The sequence below is a fragment of the Oryx dammah genome, unplaced genomic scaffold, assembly GCF_014754425.2.
Source record: "Oryx dammah isolate SB20612 unplaced genomic scaffold, SCBI_Odam_1.1 HiC_scaffold_9, whole genome shotgun sequence".
Classification (NCBI taxonomy): domain Eukaryota; kingdom Metazoa; phylum Chordata; class Mammalia; order Artiodactyla; family Bovidae; genus Oryx; species Oryx dammah.
This window is the reverse complement of record NW_024070193.1, coordinates 9932334-9951471: the sequence shown is the minus strand read 5'-3', so window position 1 is coordinate 9951471 and position 19138 is coordinate 9932334. Positions and strand designations below refer to the sequence as shown.

The 19138-nt window shown below is 54.3% G+C and overlaps 1 protein-coding gene across 1 annotated transcript in view; it reads right to left on the bottom strand.

Moving 5' to 3' along the window:
- Positions 1-19138, bottom strand: part of BSN (bassoon presynaptic cytomatrix protein) — a 78421-nt gene that overhangs the window by 34109 nt on the left and 25174 nt on the right. The window contains exons 3-4 of the mRNA XM_040247281.1: positions 6321-6394; positions 3813-4221 (exon numbers count right to left, since the gene is read on the bottom strand). Coding sequence (XP_040103215.1) covers positions 3813-4221; positions 6321-6394 — 483 coding nt within the window. The remainder of the gene's footprint in view (positions 1-3812; positions 4222-6320; positions 6395-19138) is intronic.

The following is a 19138-nucleotide window of genomic DNA, read 5'->3' as shown; positions in this document are numbered from 1 at the left end:
GGACGGGGGCGGGCCTGTGCCCTCACACTGCCCACGACATCGGACACGTCACCTGCCTCATCCAGCAGCTGACTGTCCCAAGTCTGCCACTAACTTGCTTCCCCTGTCAACTGGTTGACCTCAGGCCTAGAGGGGGGCACCACAGGGTCCCACAGGGCAGGGCACATTGATCCAGAGCCTGTTCAGCCAGGCCTGGCCCACAGGGGAGGTCCGTGTCATCAGGTCAGGATCCTGAGAAAGGCCCTCGGAACCTGCCTAGCATCTGAGGCCAGGATTTGGGTAGTGGAGGCTGAACCCAATTGCTGCTTGGGGCTGGAAGGCCTCACTAGCCTGAAGCTCCATGAAAGGGAGAGAATTCTCCACCTCCCAAGAGCCCTCAACTCCCCCGGTTCTACACCAGATGGCCCCCCTCCCTCCCAGGCCTATCTTCTCTGCACTATATATTCATTCTCAGATAATTTTACAGCCCCCTCTCATAGCTAAAGTTAGGCGTGCCACGCCTTATGGCTGCAGCAGTGAAAAACCCTCTCCTGCGCAGCAGCCTCATCGGTCTGCCCCCAGTGACTCTAGCCTCCACCTCACAGTGATCCAAGCGAGATGGCCGAGAGGCCCAGCTCCTGGTAGGGCTAGCTGCCCAGGGCTGGCTGAAGCTTCAGGGCATTTCCCCACTGATTCAGAGATGGTTTGGGTCAAAGTGGCTACTGCCAAGCCAACCCACCCAGAAGGGACAAAGTCCACCTAGAGGTCCTTTCACATTTCCTCTGTTTGGAGGTGGAACAGGGAGGGCTGGGCCCAGGAAGAGAGGAAGACACCTTAGCCACTCCTCAGCCCACCGCTGATCCATGTCCTTCTAACACCTGCTCCTCTTTCCTCATGGCCTGGGCAGGTAGTAAGGCGACCAGGAGGGAGCGGAGGGAAGGGGGCAAGGCTGGAGACTGCGGCAGAGGGATCCAGGCTGCACTCACAGCACCACCCCCGGGCCATCTGGTGGCCCGGCCTTCGCCGCCGCCCGGAAAGAGTGGGATGCAGGCACGAGAGGAAGAGGCTTGTGGCCACTGCGTCTCTCCCTCCCTTCTCCACACCACCCACCCTGGGTACGTACTTAAGCCCAAGGTTTGCCAGGGGGGTGGGGGTGGGGTGTGGGGTGATGGGTAGCTTGGTTTCGACAACGTCTAGACCTTGGAACAGGTGAAGAAAGACCAGGATCATGTTTCCGTAGTTTTCTTAGAGGGGGCTTGTGAGTGATTCTGACTAGAGCAAGGGAGGTGGAAGGCACACGGGTTCCTGGACCTGGAAGACTGAGGAGGAGGTGGCAGCCCTGCTGTACCCACAGGGGCAGAGGGTGGGCGCCCCCAGGTATAGGCTACAGCCTCATTTTGGGTGGTGCTCCAGGAGGATTCTGCTGATCAGAGTGAGACGCGCAGGCGTGCAGTCAACCCTGCCTCCGCACAGCACTCACTCCCGTGGTGCTGTTCCTGGGGTGAGGACAGACTCCTTTGGAGGAGTTCCAAGCCAGGATGCACCACTGGGGCAGCTCCAGGCGGGGCAAGGAGGCCCTCGATGGGGCTGACAGACAGGGCACGGCTCGTCCTCTCCAGGAGTGGCTCCCAGCCCGACCTCGCCGTCTGCTCCATTTGCTGGCCCACGGCCACACCTGTCTGCTTCGCCCAGCTATCAGAACAGGTGTCTCTGTCCTGGAGGAGAAAGGGGTGGCAGGCCTGAATGCGCAGTCACTGAAGAGCAGAGAGGTGGGCTAACAGGGCGGAGCAGGCCTGGGGCATCGGCAAAGCCACCGAGGCTGGCACCCACAGCCTGCTTCCCCCTGAGAGAAGTGCGACATTCGAGGGGTTAAGGTGCTTGTGTAGGAGCCCACATCCAGGGAGAGAACAGTCTTCCTGTCGTGTCCCCATCACCGGGCACTGGATAGGCTTAAATGTGAACACCTCTGGGCTCCTGGTCAGTGAATCCTCACTGGAAGGGTCTCCTGGGGCTGGCGAGAAATGTTCAGACCCTGTCAGGTGAGCACCTGGAGAATGGTCAGCATTTCCCCAACTGGGTGCCATAACTGCAGCCCCTAACATTCCGTGAAAGCAGGTCTGGGGAAGGCGGCCAGTGACAGCCCTGTCTTGAAGCTCCTGCCTGGACGTGCCATGAAGGACCTGGGCCGAAGGCCTGCTCTTCCTCTGCAGTAAGTTGGCGGCCCCTTTCCTCCTGGCCCTGAGCCTCGGCTCCTCCCAGCACAATGAGGCAGATGGACCGAGTGTCGCCAGGCCCTCCCACTCTGCTGTTTTTCCAGGCGCGGCCCGAGGCTGGCTCCCCTCCCTGCTCAATGAAGGTCCTTGGTGTGGGGGAAAGGCTGGGAGGCCCACCGGGAAACTGGTGCTGCTGTGTGTGGCTCTCCCTTGATCTCCACCCACCTCACCCAGCGTAATTCAGGTCCTGCTGCTCTATGAGCATCTCTGGAGGCTGGATCCCAGGGTGCAGGGCCAGCATAAGATGGGGGCGGAATTCCCACAGTGGCCTCTCATCCCTGCCTGCCAAACCCCCCTGCTCCTGCAAGGCTGGGTGCTTCTGGCTTCTCAGCAGCAGGATCACAGGTTAGCTTCCCTGGCCTTCATCACAGTGCTCTAGATACTATGGAGCAACACTTACCTAACTGATCGGCGCAGGGACGGGCCGTTTCTAATCACAGATGCAATAATCACGAGTGTGCACGCCTCCGCAGGAAGCCCCCACACTCCAGGAGCGACTCCAAACGCACTGAGTCATCTCCCCATACCGGCAGCTCCTTCCTTGGAATCTCACACTTACCTCTCGCAAACCACACGTCCCACACCCACAGCACCTCATGTCACAAATAGACCCCAACCTGTGAACGATTCTCACTCAGCCCTCCCCCACCCACGTGGTCCAAAGGGCTCCTGCTACTGCTAATCCCAGCTGCAGCCACAGCCACGCAGTCACCACGCTCCAACCAGCCCAAGAGCAGAGCTCTGGGGGGACAACCAGAGACTTCCGGGGGTTACCGCAGTAGGGAGGGGGGGAGCCACTCATTTCAGAGGCATAGCCCCCAGCTAGTATACTGGAGCACCTGGCCTCCAGGGCGCCTAGGAGAGCCTCCTGGGCTTGGCTGAACACTCCACAGCAATTCAGAGCATCCCGACACAGCCAGGGTGGGGCTGGGGACCCTGGGTCCTCTAGGGCAGAAAGGGGGCCAATCTCATGGAAATGGCCTTCCAGTGGCCTCGCGGTGAGGGCAGGACACTGTCGCCATGTGAGTCCTGGCTCCTCACCTGGGAAGGGGAGCTGCTCCGCCCCCCAGGCCCCAGCTAACGGAATGGGGACACAAGGCTCTTCCAGAAGCCCAGTCTCCTGCCTCCCTTAACACCTGTTCCCCTCCCCTGCTCCCCTCTCCAGGACCCACCGGAGGGAGGCTGGCCGGGGGTCAAGGAGATTTGCCTCTCTGGGTTCTGAGGCTGCTCATGACCCTCTTCAAGTGTGCACCCATGGGAAAAGCTATCCGTAAGGCTCTCTTTGGCCTCCCTAGAGCATTTTTCCAGGTCGGACTTGGAGCAGATAGGAAAGCACCTTCTAAACAGAACTGAGCCCAAGCTTTCAGGAGGCACAGTAATCAGCCCCTCTGGAGATGTGGGACCAGGACTTGCTCTCTACTTCCACACCTGGGAGCCAGAATCCCAGCCCAGGGAAGACGCAGGGTCTGGCGGCCAAGGGAAATGACCAAGAAGAAAAAGGGAACTGGGGAGGCCTGGGAAGGCAGGTGGGGTGGGAGGAAGCGGCGCAGAGGTGATTACCTGGGTGAGGTGAGGGTTGGGGTTGAACCCACACTGGTTGCAGACCTTGTTGTGACACTGGGTGCAGGTGTTGAAGTTTGGCTGGCTGGGGGTCGACGTGAGGTCCGAGGTCTTACATATGGGACACAGCGTGCTGCTGGGAAGGGGGGCGATCTGGGGGACGGAGTAGGGTGATGTTGGGGTGCTGCCTCTGTCTGGTGACACAGAGGGGGACCGCCCTGATCTCTGCGTCCTGCTGTCTACCTGCAGTGTCCTGCGGGGGCCATCGGCCTCCTGGCCTTCAGGGCCCTGTGCCCTCGGCTCCCGGGGGCTCTCGCGGCCGGGAGTGGTAGCAGAAGGCTGCTTCGGGGTTGGGGAAGCTGCTCTCTGGCTACCCAGGGGCTCCTTGGGGTCCAGTCTCCGGGGAACGCTGAAATGACATTGAAAATGACAAGGTTAGAGAAGTCGCCTGCAGAGGTCTCCACCGACCCAGGTGGCTGCCAGGTGCCCTCACCACCCCCCTCTGCCAGCCAGTGCCATTAGCACAGCCTTCCACCAGCCCAGTGCTACCTGTGCTCCATGCTGGGCCCTGACAAGTGTCCCCACCTGAGCCATCAGCACCAGGCCATGTGGTCGGCTCAGGAATGTCCCCTTTTACATCCCCTGAAATGCAGAGTCTGATTCAGTAGGTCTGCGGCATAGTCTGCATTTTTACGATCTTTAAGGTGATGCCTTCACTATGGTCTGCAGACCACACTTTGAGAACCAAGGTTCTAAACTATATATGAGTAACACCTAGACTGATTTTAACATTTCTGACTCTTAGACTGCACACCAGACAAATTACATCAATATCTGTGAGGGCAGGACCCTGGCATTAGTATTTTTTTCCTCCCTAGGTGATTTCAACATGCAGCTAGTTTAGATCAACTGCTCTGGTAGGTCTGTTACGTTCTGGCTTATCTGCTTCAGAGGCCAATATCGGGCAGCTGGAGGTAAGCAGGGGAGGCCCTCGAAGGCCCAGCTAATGCTACCTCCAGCAGGGACAATGGAGCCTTCCTTCTGGTGGTCTTCTAGCAGGTCTAATGCCAGACCAAGTCCATCAAGATAGGTGATGTGTTTGTTACTTTTCTGCTAATGTAAGAAAGGACAGAACCAGAGCTCTAGGATCCAGGGCTTGAGGAACCATCGAGGGGAGTTCAATATGCCTGACCCCCACCTCCATCCGACATGGCCCAGCTGCAGCAGAGCCATCAGAGCTGAGTAGAAGGCAAACCATGAGGCTAAACTCAATGCCCCACATTCCTTCTTGTTTGACCCCCCTCCCAGTTTTCCAGTTTGAAGAAAGCCACATACAGAAAGCCAAAGGCAAGGCTTCACACTGCTTCCGTGACATTTTATACTTGCTTCAGTGTGTATTCATTTGGGTGGATGCTGGCACCCAGGCAACAGGGCAGCCTGGCTGAAAGTCACTGCAGAGGCCTGGCCACAGCCGCCTGTGGAGCATCCTGGCCTGGCCCCTTCGGCCCCTGTGCTCCCGGTCCTTGTAGGGTCCGACTAACAGGAGGAGACTCTTAAGTCTGCTGCCCTTATGTGAACGACATCTGCTTGCCAAAAAGATTCAGGAGCCCCCTGTTAGGCTGTCTCAGGTAAAGCCATTTTAGAGAGGAGACGCAGAACCCACCGGGAGACCCACTCCAAGACACTCTACGGTCCTTCCTCCCTTCCAAGGAACTGCTAGGGAGGAGACACACCCTCGGTCTAATAAAGACTCTTCCAGGAAAAAGAAAAAGGACACTGTTAACTGTCTGTCAGCCAACACAGCACACACCCATCCATCCAGTCTCACAGACTGGCCACTCCGGATGGCCAGAGCCTGAGTCTAGCCCTCTGGAAGTCACCTTTGCCACCAGCTGTGAGGCCTAGTGCAATGTGGAGGTTGGTGGTGGCTGCAGCCATCTCTAGGCCCAAAGGGCTCCAGGGCCTTTCAGTAGACTAATTTCTAGGTGTCATAAAGAAATAATCCCACTTGGTTAAATTCATCGATTCATTTCTTAAATTACTTGGGGCTGGAATCTAAAGAGCAGCCCTTGAGGGCTCATCAGAAGCTATGGAGAGCCCTTTATAACATGCAAAGGGACCAGAACCCTGTTTCCAGGCTGGGCAAGGTCCGTGGTTTCTTCTGAGAAAGTAAGCAATTTCTACTGTGTTTGTTTTGCATGGTGTGTGACATGCAATCTTTTGTGTACACAGTGACTTTTTAATTCAATGCTGCATCGAACTGCAGTGTTTCAGGGACACTGTATGTGACCATCAGGGATCCAAATTCAGGTTAACTTTCAACTCAGCTGTGGTGGCGATGGACAAACAAGCAGTGCCTTCTGCACCAGCAGAGTCTGTGTGGCAAGGCCGGCGGCCCCCGCACACAGGCCCGATGTGTGTCCACACACCACGTGGTGGCTGCAGCCAACACCCAGCAATCGCGATCCACACCCGGGACCCTGACTCTCCTGTCTCCTGACTCCTCACACCTTCTCCTTGATCTCCAGGCTGTCAGCAGCCTCCCTCTGCTCACTGCCGCTGACAACCTGTCCACCATCTTGCTGGGAAAGTGGGAGCGGCTGGAGGGGAATTTGTACAACTAAGGCCTCTTGACAACTGTCCCTGTGTTTGCCAGTCTCCTGCTCCCAAGGCCCGCTTCTCACCTTCATAAATTCTCCCCTCTCCTTCATCGTCCTTGTTTACCTCTCTATTCGATTATTTCAATGCCCATACAAAGATGCTTCTCCCATCTTGAAAAAGAAAAAGGAAATTGGGCCCACATTCCCCTTCAGCTACTGCCTCATTTCTCTGCTGCTCTTACAGAAAATCTTCTTGAAACACTGGCCTCCACTCATGGCCTCCAGCCCCACTCCTCCCTTCGTCTCAACCGGGCCACCTGGCTCCGCCCATCTTTCCACGGAAGTCACTCAGGCCATAGTCACTGGTGACCTCCACAGCATCAAATCCGAAAGTCGCTTCTAGGTTCCTCCTCTCACCTGATCATCCCCTGACCCGACAGCGCTGAGCCCTCCCTCTCTCCCGAAAGAAACTCTCAGCTTCCTCTGGGAACACCACCCTCTGCCAGGCGTCCTCCTCCCTCCTGGTCACGCTGTTCTGAGCTCTTCTGCAGGTGCTTCCTCATTTCCCAAACCCAGAAGCCCACTTCCGACATCGCAGGGACTCAGCCTTTGTGCACACAAGGCTTTCTGAGCCCACAGCTCCCTGAGGCTCAAGGCCTTATCTCCTACTCCCCACTGGTAACTGCAAATGTGTGTCTGGCCCAGACCCCTCCCCTGAACTCCCCTCTCCTCTCACTGCCGACCCCATGTCTTCACCGAGATGTCTTACAGACACCTCGAACGTGGCGTGCCCAAGCTGAGCCCCTGATCTGCCCACATACGTGCTCCTCCCCATCTTCCCCTTGGAGACTCTGACTCCTTCTCCTCTCAGGCCTTATCAGTCATCAGTGAATCTTGGGCTTCAGGGTCTGGACACGCCCGCTGCCTCCTCGCTCCAGCTGGTTCGTCGTGGTGCCCTCTGCTCTCCAGTTTTGCACAAGCTGGGCTGCTCTCTCTTGCCCATCTACGGTCTTCTCTGTGCGGCAGCCGGGATAATCCTTTATACACAGGAATCAAACTGCTTCCCTTGTCTGCTTAAACCCTCCTTTCCCTCCCACAGGAAGAGCCAAAGGCTTTGTAACAGCCCATGAGGTCCTGTGAGGTCTGGGCCCTTTCCCCCTAGCCTCCTACTCTCTCTCTCGCCCTGGGTCTGCTCTGCTTCCACCAGGCCCGCTCCTGTCTCTGGAAGTTGGCACCTGCTGGCACGTGCATGCACACTTGAGAGAGTGCATGTAGATACAAACGCCCAGAGTCAGGAGCAGGACCGGCAGAAGGGGAGCAGATACAGGGAGGGTCTTGGCTCTGGTGGCATCGTTGTGGGGACTCTTTTGTGGACCAACCTATTAGAAAATGCAGCTTCCGGATTTCCCTGGCCATCCAGGGGTTAAGACTTCACCTTCCTGTGCCGGGGGTGTGGGTTCAATTCCTGGTGGGGGAGGCCAAAAAACCAAAATATAAAACAGAAGCAATATCGTAACAAATTCAAGCCCATTCTTTACCATCTGAGCCACCAGGGAAGCCCAAGAATACTGGAGTGGGTAGCTTTTCCCTTCTCCAGGGGATTTTTCGACCCAGGAATCGAACTGGGGTCTCCTGCATTGCAGGCAGATTCTTTACCAGCTGAGCTACCAGGGAGGCCCTAACAAATTCAATAAAGACTTTAAAACCGGTCCATATTAAAAAAAAAAAAATCTAAAAAAAAAAAAAGCAGCTTCCGTCCCTCCGGCTTCTCTGTGCTCCAGGGCACTGAGACCTCCCGACTCATCATTGCTAGACATGTTGCACCCGTGCACCCTCTGTGGTCCCGGCAGGACCTCTGGGCTTCCTCCACAGCAGTGCCCCAGAGCCCAGCACTCGCTGGATGCTCATACTTGTCTCCTGGGTGGATGGACTGCACTCATATCATGACTCAGAACAGTAAAACGTGGCCCCTAAAAGTGTTTGAGCTGAGGAAACACAGCACATGATGGGCCTGCCCTTGGCCCGCCCTGGATCTGGCCTCATGCAGGGAAGAACGGCAGGAGTGACACCCCGAGCCCTCTCTGGCCACTTGCTGTATACCCCCAGTCCCACCACATAGAACACTCCACTGGGCACAGAAGTGCTCATGCCAACCGTGCCCTCACCCTGAACGCCACCATGTGCCAGGCACCTGTCACATGTTAACTCCTCTAAGCCTCACGGCAAATCCATGTGGTAGGATTCAACTTGCCTATTTTATAGATGAGAACACTGCCACACATAGAAGTTAAGGAACTTGCAAAGCCATTATGACCTGTAAGTGGTGGTGCTGTGATTCCAATACCAAGGCCACCAGTTCAGACTTCTCTGGCAGCCCAGTGGTTAAGACTGTGATTCTACTGCAAACGGCATGGGTTCGATCTCTGGTTGCGGAACTAAGAACCCACATGCCGCATAGTGTGGTCAAAAAAGGCCACCAGTCCTGTCCTAAAACACATTCTGCATTGCCTCTGGGTGAGCACAGCAAGGCTGTAGAGGGGTGGGGAGCACTGCAATGCGATTCACAGAGAAAACCACACTCCAGTCACTTGCTCATTTGAGCATTCAGTCATTCACAAACATTCACTGCCCCCTGGAATGATAGCTCCAGGCTGGGTGATAGGTGCTGATGGTATGAATGGATTGCGACTCACAAATGGAAGGTGGGTCCACAGGTGCTCATTGTATTGCTATTCTTTACATCTTATACATATTTTATAAGTATTCTTATATTCTGTATAAACATCTACTCAATTTTTAATTAAAATAAAAATTTTAAAAAGTGGATCAGACAGGGATCCAGTCTTCTGGGAGCCTCCAGTCCAGAGAGGAGACCAGACGTGCAAACAAATCACTGCAAGACACGTCCACACAGTCCGGGGTGGAGTTTGAGAAGGCTTGGAGAACTCGGAAACAAATCACTGCAAGACACGTCCACACAGTCCAGGGTGGAGTTTGAGAAGGCTTGGAGAACTCAGAGGTGTCTAAACCAAGTCTTCATGGATGGGCTGCCTGCCACCCCCATTCCCAGGTAAAAGGGAATTGAGGCAGAAGAGAAAATACATGCAAAGACCCAGATGCATGACCGGGTGTTGCTGTTGTTGAGTTGCTAAGTCAAGTCTGACTCCTTGCAACTGCATGGACTGTAGCCTGCCAGGCTCCTCTGTCCATTGGATTTCCCAGGCCAAAATACTGGAGTGGATTGCCATTTCCTTCTCCAGGGGTTCTTTCTGGCCCAGGGATCCAACCCACATCTCCTGCATTGGCCAGTGGGTTCCTTATCACTAAGTCACCGGGGTAGCTCCATGACAGGGTTTAAGTCAGTGCTATTCTCAGCACTTAGAACAGCTCCTGGAGACAGCGTGCAGCAAACAACCTGGATTCAGAGGCAAGATGGGAAGGGCCAGGAGGGCAGGCCCTTTAAGCTTTTCAAACAAGAAGTATTCCACTCTGTGACAAAGAGATGGTGGAGGTAGGGAGACAGAGAGAATAACTGAGAGTTGCTCAGTTGTGTCCAACTCTTTGTGACCCCATGGACCATACAGTCCATGGAATTCTCCAGGTCAGAATACTGGAGTGGGTAGCCTTTCCCTTCTCCAGGGGATCTTTCCAACCAAGGACTGAACCCAGGTCTCCCACATTGCAGGCAGATTCTTCACCAGCTGAGCCACCGGGGGAAACCCAAGCATACTGGGCTGGGTAGCCTATCACTTCTCCAGCGGATCTTCCTCACCCAGGAATCAAACCAGGGTCTCCTGCATTGCAGGCTGATTCTTTTCTAGCTGAGCTACCAGGGAAACCCCACCCAAAAGATAGAATAAGGTGACAGCCCAAAAGATAGTCCAGGGGCTGAGAGAGAGAGAAGGCTCAGCAGGAGTATTCTGGCCTGGGGTCTGGGGAGGAGGGTCCTTTTGACTGAGCTGGAGGATCCAGGGAGAGAAGCCAACTGGTGGGTGGAGACTGGAGGATGAAATGGCAAAATCACAAGGTTGAGCTGGTTTTGTCGAATTGGTGATCTCCGTTGGGGCATTCAAGAGACATCAAGAGATGGATTGGAGCTTGGGTTCAATTCAGACAAGTCTAGATATTTTTACCTGGGAGAGTTAAGGGTTCAGTTCATAGGCAAGTCTCCAGAGGAATCTCCTTAACAAAGGTCTCCAATGGGCACAGAAGGGAGGGAGGGAGGTGTCCAAAGGCGGGACCCAGCCCAGCCTCGGGAAGCCCTGGTTTCATGGATGTGGCTCATCAGCAGTGAGAGCCCTGGAGGCCAGTGCACCTCCCTCAGCCTCCGGGAGCCCTGCTCCCTGGGGAGGGCTGGGATGAGGACAGGTGAGCAGGAGAGGGAGAGGAAACTGCCTTAAAGTGGGAAAGACACAGGAGGACAGGCAGGCGGAGGAGGGAGAGGGCAGAAGCACGGAGGAGTGCCTGGAAGACAAGGAGGGGAAGACTAAAAATGCCTTATCCAGGCTAGATATTTTTAAAAGATGGCCACGAAAGGTGGAGGATGTAAAAATAGCTATTTCCACCAGCTCTCCTCCCTTTCAGCATTTAAGGCTACTGACTGATCAGAGACAAGTCTTAAAGCTGGTTAGCAAAGCAGGAAGGAGCCTCCGCCACAAGGCCCATCCCATCGGCCTCCCCCGCAACTCTCCTCAGTAACCCGAGGCCTGCTGTCCCATTCCATAACCACTGCCAGGAGGAATAATCCAGATTGCACTGGTCAGAAGCTGGGCTCTACTCTGTCAGAAACCCCCAAGAAAGGCAGGAGGCCAATAAGCTCCAGTGGCCGAAGATGCTCTGACCCCAGGTATGTCCCTAAGGGCAGAGCCGGGCTGCCCTGGCAGGTGCACTCAGGGGCGCCTGCTCAGGCTGGGCAGACTCGCCAGAAAAGCGGGGAGAGACCATGCGGGGCCCGCAGGAAAACTAGGCTGGGTTCCACATGGCAGCCTTCTAAAGCATCACACCCCACCCCACCCCCGCCCCCTGCCGCCTCCAGTTGAGTATTTGAAAGAAAGATACTTCACACAAATAAATAGCTGTCTTTGCTCACCAGGAGGGGAGTGAACTTAAGGACACTGTTTTTTTAAGTCAGAGCAGCCGGAAGAGCCCCACAGGCTTCAAACAAGGTTTTTGATAAATCCCTGGCTGACCTTTCTGTAACGGGCAATTAAGGTCAAAGAGATGCAGGGGGAAGCACTTCTTTAAGGCCCAGGCTTGGAAGGACCACTAGGACAGCCCAGTAGCCCCCATGTGTCCAGGCAGAGAAGCAGGGGTTGCAGAAGAGTGGGCACCAGGATCTAGTTCTGGGCCCCGGAGAGTTTTCTCTCAAGAAGGGATGGGAGAATTGAGAAAGTCTGAGTTAAAAAAAAAAAAAAAGGCCAGTTTTCACACAAGAAAACATTTCCTGACTTGCCCACTTTCAGGCCAGGGGCCTCCTGCCTTTTTGATCACCAGTCCCTATCACTAAAACGTGTTCACGTATCCCCGACAGATGACTGTTTATTTACCAATTAAGTGCATATACATTACTGCTAAAACACACCTCCCCAACTGGCAATGTCTGAAAGGATGAGATAGGACACAAATGTAAATAGGGGTTTTCACGTTTTTCTGCCATGCCTCACTTGACTGTCCTGTCTCCCTCCCCTCCCAGCACGTGTGCCCCATTTCAGAGGGAATTCTTACTCTCCCAGTCTTTAAAGCAGTCTCTGATGGTTGCCAAGACCAGGTTCTCTCCTGCTCTCAGCCCTGCCCCCTCACAGGTGTACTGAGGTCAGGATCGGGGAGGCATGAGGCTATCAGGGGGCCCTCCCCAGCCTTTCTGACCACTGATGAACCAAAAAGGAATTGTCTTCCTAAGAGCAGCAGCACAGAGGTGAGGTCCCTGCAACACTCAGCCAGAGGCCTCAGGAGCCTGTGAGTGGACGTAAAGCCAGCACCAGGAGCTCAGAGTGCATCTCTAGAAGTTTTTATTCGTTCATTCATTTTTTAAAAGTTCATAGGAACCTTGTGCCCTAGTCTGGGTCTCAAGCCAAAGGCCCCTACCTTCCACACCATCCTGTCTCTCAAGCATTGCCCACACATTCCCTAATGTAAGCCTTGCCTGAGGCCTAGGAGCTCCCCGAGGGACCAGAGGCTTTGCTGCACCCATGCCCACATGCTCCCCAGAAGGCTGGCTGAACAGCACCATTCCAATGTGACTTCTGGCATGGAGCCTCCCGGGGTCCCCCTCCCTATGTGTCCCCCACCAGCCCGGTCCCAGTGCTGGCCCACTGCGAGGCATTGCTCACTGTCTGTCTCTTTGGTCAGACTGGGCACGCCAGGAGGCCAGGGGCTCCCAGAATCTAATCTGGTTGCAATCCCTGTTTGCCAGTTGAAGGAAGCCGAAGTTCACACAGGTAGTTACAATCAACTGATGAAAAATAACTTGCAATTAGGCAAGATTTGTAGGAAATGAGTCTGGTAGGGCTTGAAAGCAACTTCGTATTTTAGGTGAATTAAACAGTCATATTTACATCATTTACCTTTTACAAATGTCTGGTTCAGCCAATTACCACAAATTCCAAGGGGAAAGGATCCAAAGACTGTTTTTACTATAGCATATAAAGGAACTGGCTTCCTCAGGCAGAACTCAGTAGGAGGAGCGCTACTGCTTTTAGTGCTCTAACGTCTTATTCCCACGTATTCATCAGTCTTGGGGAACAGCGCATCAGTAGGAGACTCCTGAGGGAGCCGGGAGCAGGGGGCCCCACACTGGGAGCCAAGAGGGCCAGAGGAGGGAAGAAGCAGCAGGTCAGAGCAGAGTGACCAGAGTCACCGCCCAGAGCTGAGACCCAGGTCAGCCGCTCCTCAAAGCCTCTCCCCAGGCGTTCCAGGTGGCCTGACCTGGGACATCAGAGGAAACAAGGGCCCCACCTTAGGGACCCTTCCCTTTGGGCACCCTAAGGACTGGACCTAGCATGCTGACATTCGTGTGGACTAAGCCCTGCACATTCCTGACCTAAGGCCTCAGGCATTGACAGCATCTGAACTTTAAAGAACTCCCTGGCCTTTCTAGCCTGTGGTGACTGGGGTCCCCTTCAACAGAGCATCCAGGCCAGTCACACGCCCCTGTGGACTCCCCTCCCAGGCTCAGCTTTCTGAGGGCACACATGGCAGACAGGCAAACTCTTCACCCCTCCTACAGCCTTCTCAAGAGCTCTGGCCCCAGTCCAGCCCTTGGTTCTCATTTACCAATCCTGTCTCCTGCCAGTGCTGTGGCTTCCAGGCATGGCCCAGGAACTCTAACCCAGCCCAAGCCAGAGGCACCTGCCCCCAGACAGCCCTGGGTTCACAGACATCTGCACCGGGACCCCACATGAGGACCACTTGGAGCTGCGAAGCGTCCCAGTTTTCCGGCTCAGGGGGAAGATTCCTGAGCTAGGAAACTCTAATCAGGAGCCAGGCATCATTACATAAAGCTGAGCCAGCCCTTCCCTGCTTCTTGCTCCAGCAAATTCTACAACTGTAGCCTTTTACCAAGGGGACAATGTTATGCTTGTCAGCTCGCCTCCAGATTCTGCTGAAACCAGGAGATAAGTTAAGAGGAGACTCTAACTCTTTGTGACAATGGAGGCGGCAGGCCTCACCCCTCGTTCCAATCGGAAGCCAGGACTCTGGCTCACAAAGCTTGACAAGCTTCGGCCCTGTCTTCAGACCTAGCACAGCGGACTGAGCCCTCAGCCTGCCCTATGGGCCAGGGACACATCCTGTGCCACAAACATGGCTATGGGCCTGCTTCATGTCCGGCCCTGATCCAAGTGCTGGAAGGAAGACGGGCCAGAACAATGCTGTGAGTAAGATAAGCCAGTGCCTGCATCATTAATACGTGAGTTAGCTGAACATCTGCCGAGCGCGGGGAACCAGGTGGGACCTGAACACACCTCAAGTGTCTGAGGCCTCCCACTGCCTGCTCTTCCAAGACCAGCAGGGAAACCCCACCAAGCCTGAGGAACCCTTAGCTCCCTTCTCCTGGAAGCCAATGGGATCCAAAAACTACATCTATTGTGTATTTTGGGAGAGAAAGAAACACCAAAGTAATATCTCCATGTTAAAAACTTCTCTGTCCAGAAATAAGGCCTGCTCTTTTCCTTTTTTCCCCCTAGTTTAACATTTTTTAAACTAGTAAGAGCTTGCCTGCTCTTTATGCTTCTATACCATAAGGAAAAACTTAACCTGTGACCCAAAAATGGTAAAAGAAAATTGTGACCAAGGGTCATCTCTGGCCCTTAGTTTCAGCTCTAAATGAAACAACAGAAGGGGGGTCCCCGCCTACTCATCTCCCAGAGCCACCCTGCCTGCCCCTGCCCTTCTGTCACTTGCGCCCACAGCCCAGGGCACAGAGCTAGTCCTTGGGCAGGGCTATTCCAACCACTAAAGAGTCCTGCCTTCCGACAAAGGACCTGCAGCACTGGAAACCGCAGGTCCTGAAAAGAGAAGAGAAGCCTCTGAACATTACCTTTGCCTGGCGATTCCAAATTTATTACAGTCAAGGTGCTGAGGAAGTGTTTTACTAGTGGATGCAACTCTTTACAGGGCCTGAGAAAAAATCAGATGACAAAAACCTGACATCTCCAGATGGGAAATGAGACTCGATTCCATCAGGAAGAAGCATGCCTTAAACGACCCTGTAAAAGCAAGGAGTACCCACCACCCTTCCAGCCTTTAGCATCACCGTTCCATTACTCTACCTGCCCCCTCAGCCTAGTTGCAGAAAAATGCACATGGCTGGGGGCTCAGTTTCCCTGTTTGCCAATTTCACAGTCTTTCTTTCCTCTGTGGCTCTCTTGTCTTTCACTTCTGAGGGCTCTAACTCAGAGGGCGGAATCTAACATCTACTTGTGGCACTTGGGTTCCTGAACCTCCCTCTTCCTTAGACTGTGAGGGCTAGGAAGGTGCTGGGAGTTCCTTTCGAGACTCCTCCAGTTGAAGGTTCACCTACCAGCCCCCCAGGGAGCTTGCCTGCCATTGGGAGAGATTTCCCAATAAGATGAGACGCCAGGGAGGCTTCCTGTAGGAGGCGCTCCCCTCTCCCCACCGCTCCTCACCCCACCCCATTCTTCCTCCTGCTTCAAGGAGCTGATTCCCACAGCTCAGCCTGCTGTAGGACAGCTCTCTTGCAAGGCCCCTTGGGCCTGACCTAAGGCCAAAACTTCCTATCCAAGGAGTCTAAGTCCTTTTCAGGTGGGGGCCCTTGGCCAGGAAAAGCCCTTGACCAGGAGGTCCCTTCCCTACTCTCCTCCCTTTCCCAGGGCTCGGCCTCCAACCAGCACAGGCTTGGGCAGGACCGTGTTCCTACCTGACACGTGTTCACATGTCTAGCGCATTAAACTCAGCCACTTGGGCTTAAAAAATCCATTAAGACAGATGTACTCATAAGGAAAATGTGGGTCTGAGAGTGGTGATTAAGACTGAGATGATGAGATGCTCTGTGAGTGTACATGCACACGTGTGAGTGGGGGGTACATGAGTGCTCACGTGTGTGCAAGGTTGTGTGTGCATGTGGGCACTAGCTTGGGTGCTGGTGTGTGCGTGGGCAGTTCACTGCACATACACGTGTGTGAGCACATGTGTGACCACGTTTTTCATGGTACATGGAGTTACTGCTCTGAGTAATAAGTAAAGTCCAGGATGTCTGCTCCCAAGGGGAAGGGCCAATGTCCTGAGGGACTAACCCAGCCTTGCGTCCCCACCCAGAGTGCCCAGGCTAGCCTGAGCCAGCAGAGAGAACAGGGTCACCCCAGCCTGCAGAAGAGCAATGCCAGGTGCCCAGCAGGCGCTGAGAAAAACATGCGCTCTTTCCTTCCTCCCTTCCTTCCTTCCCTGGCTTACAGCAAGGGGAGTGGGCAGGGAGCCTGGGATTCTGATGCCAAAGTCTTTAGGGAAGTGGCAAGTAATGAGAGGTGCAGGCAGAAATGCTGAAGGAGAGAAAGGAGTAGAACCATATGGCCAGTGGCTGATGGGAGAGGAAGGACCGGGGTCTAAGGACCAGGCTCGTGCCACCCCAAAGGCCCCCTGGCCAGGAGGGGCAAGTGAGTGAATGAGGGTCTGGATCGCCCTGCCGAGGGGGTGAGGGGAACGCTGCATCCTCATGCAGAGCCAGGCGCTCAGCTGGCAGAAGTGGAGGGAATGTCTGGGGAAGGTGCTGGGGACTCAGATGGTCTGGGGTTCCAGATAACGGGGTGATGCCTGGACAGAGGATGTGGTGGGTGCTATCCAAATGCACGATGGGGAGATAAAAGGGGGTTGGGCTCCGGCAGCAGCCACAGTGACAAGTGTGAGGCGTCACTGAACATCCATTTCCCACTGCGCTGCACTGCAGACCATGGTTACCTAGCAGTGAGCAAGGCCAACAAGGCCTCTCTTCTCCTGGAACTTGCCGTGTGGTGCAGAGACAGGCAAACACCAAGAAGACAAATGGGTAAGCCTGACTCGTTCAGAACAATACAGATGAGAAAGGAGGGGGAGGGCCCTCGGAAGAGGGGACACTTGAGCAGAGCCACACAAAGGCCGTGGGATGTGGGAGCAGACCCTGCTTCTGGACTCGTCCCCAAGCCTCAGGACCTCGTCCCAGGGCTGGGATATGTCTGTGCTCTCCCTGTCCACCAAGTTGCCTAGATGCAGGATCCCTGCATTATTCACAACAGCCTAAAAGTGGAAACAACCCCAAAGCCCGTGGATGGCTAAATGGAGACACAGAACATGGCATATACACACTACGACATGTTATTAAGACTTACAAAGGAATGGAGCGCTGATACATGTCACACCATGGATGTTCATTTTGAAGACATTACGTTAAGTTAAGTCTGAGTAAATATTACACGATTCTATTATATGAAGTACCTAGAACAGTTAAGTTCATAGAGGCTGAAAGTAGAGCAGTGGTTACCAGGGTCTGGGGAGGGGGAATGGGGAATTCTGTTGAATGGCCACAGTTTCAATTTGGGATGATGAAAAAGTTCTGGAGATGGACAGAACTGTGGAGATGGCTCCACAACAATGAACGTACCCAACGCTCATACACTATACACTTAAAAATTATTAAAACGGTAAATTGTATGCGATGTATAGTTTACCACAATAAACAAAAGAAAAGGAATGAAATCCTGATTCACGCTGTAGTGTAGATGAACCCTGCAAATATTTAGGTTCATTGAAAGAAGCCAGACACAAAAGGCTACATATCCTACAGTCCCATTTATATGAAATGTCTAGAATAAGTAAATCAATAGAAGGGGAAAGCAGACTGTTGGGTGCCAGAGGCTGGGGGAAGAACTGGGGAGCAACTACTTCATGGGTGTGGGGTTTTCTGTGGGGTGAAGAGAATGTTTTAGAACTAGACAGGTGTGGGGCTCTGCACCCACTGGGAGCTGGCGAGGTCAGCTGGCCACTTCTTTGGGCTGAGCTGGGCCTTAAGCTTCAGCACAGAGTGACAGCGAGGCTCACCAAAGCCTGCTAGAAGAACAGCCAACAGGAACGCTATGTCCCTGGGCCTTCGGAGCTACCGGTATCCCTGTAGGGAAGAGCTTCTGTGCGTCTCCAGCAGTGGAGTGGGGTCCACTCAGGACTCCTCACAAAGGCTCACTCTTGAGAAAGGCCTCTGGTCGTTTGCCAGTTCTGTACTCGTGATGCAACCTGATAGGCCTGTGTGGACCAGGGTGCCAGCCAATCCTGTGACACACCCTGGGTAGCTGGGAAACTGAAGAAGGCATCAGGTGAAGCTGATGGCATCTGCTTACAGGGGCCTCACCGTCACTTCAGTGAGCCCCTAGGAGGAGGAGCCCGCTGAGGCTATACGTTGGCCGGGCAGCACACCACCAACTGACAGAGGTGAGGGGCACGGCACTTCCAGTGACAGTTCAGAACAAGGCCTCCCAGCTCAAGCAGAAGAGGAGAGCAGCAGTGTAGCTCATGTGCCCCTCTGGAGTCCCCAGGCTTCTGGTCCTGGAGGAGCCGACAGAAGCCGGGCATGGCTCTATGGGCCCAGCCCCTCCGATGGGTGTGGAAGGCCAGGCCCCAGCTGCCCAGTAAGAGGTGGGCCTGTGAGCAGCAGAGTGAGGCGGGCCGATCTGCTGATGGCGACGAGGCTGGGATCTGAGAGCTACTTGCTCCGCCCACAGAGCAGCCACCCTCGCAGGGTGAAGGGGACATGACCACCTCATGTGCTGTGCCCCTGACTCCCAGCACACCTCTTCTTTCACTCGGCACGTGAGAGAGACCTGTCACTGATGAAGGAGCTGGCAGAGGTCAGTGGACAAGGAGCCCTGGGCTCCTGCCCGCATCCGCCTCACCCAAGCTCAGTGGACAAATTGCATGGATCACACGTTGAGAAATTCTCAGGAAAGAGGGTCCTCTTCCCCTCATCTTTGCTTGTGAGAGTTGGGCCTGACAGGCAGGGCCAGTTGTGGTGAGCGCCCAGAACACCAAGTTCTCCCACCTCCTTTACAGCTTAGTCACAGGGAACAGAACTGGAGACCACGCAAAGGCAACAGATGGAGTCCTATCTATTTCAGCCAACTGCTCTGACTCATTTAAACAAACCCCACATTTCCCAGAAATCTAATAATTACCTCCTATGGAGAAATAAAAGTATAAATTCTTCAGAAGCAAACAATGCTAGTGGTAACACACAAAAACTTGGGAAGC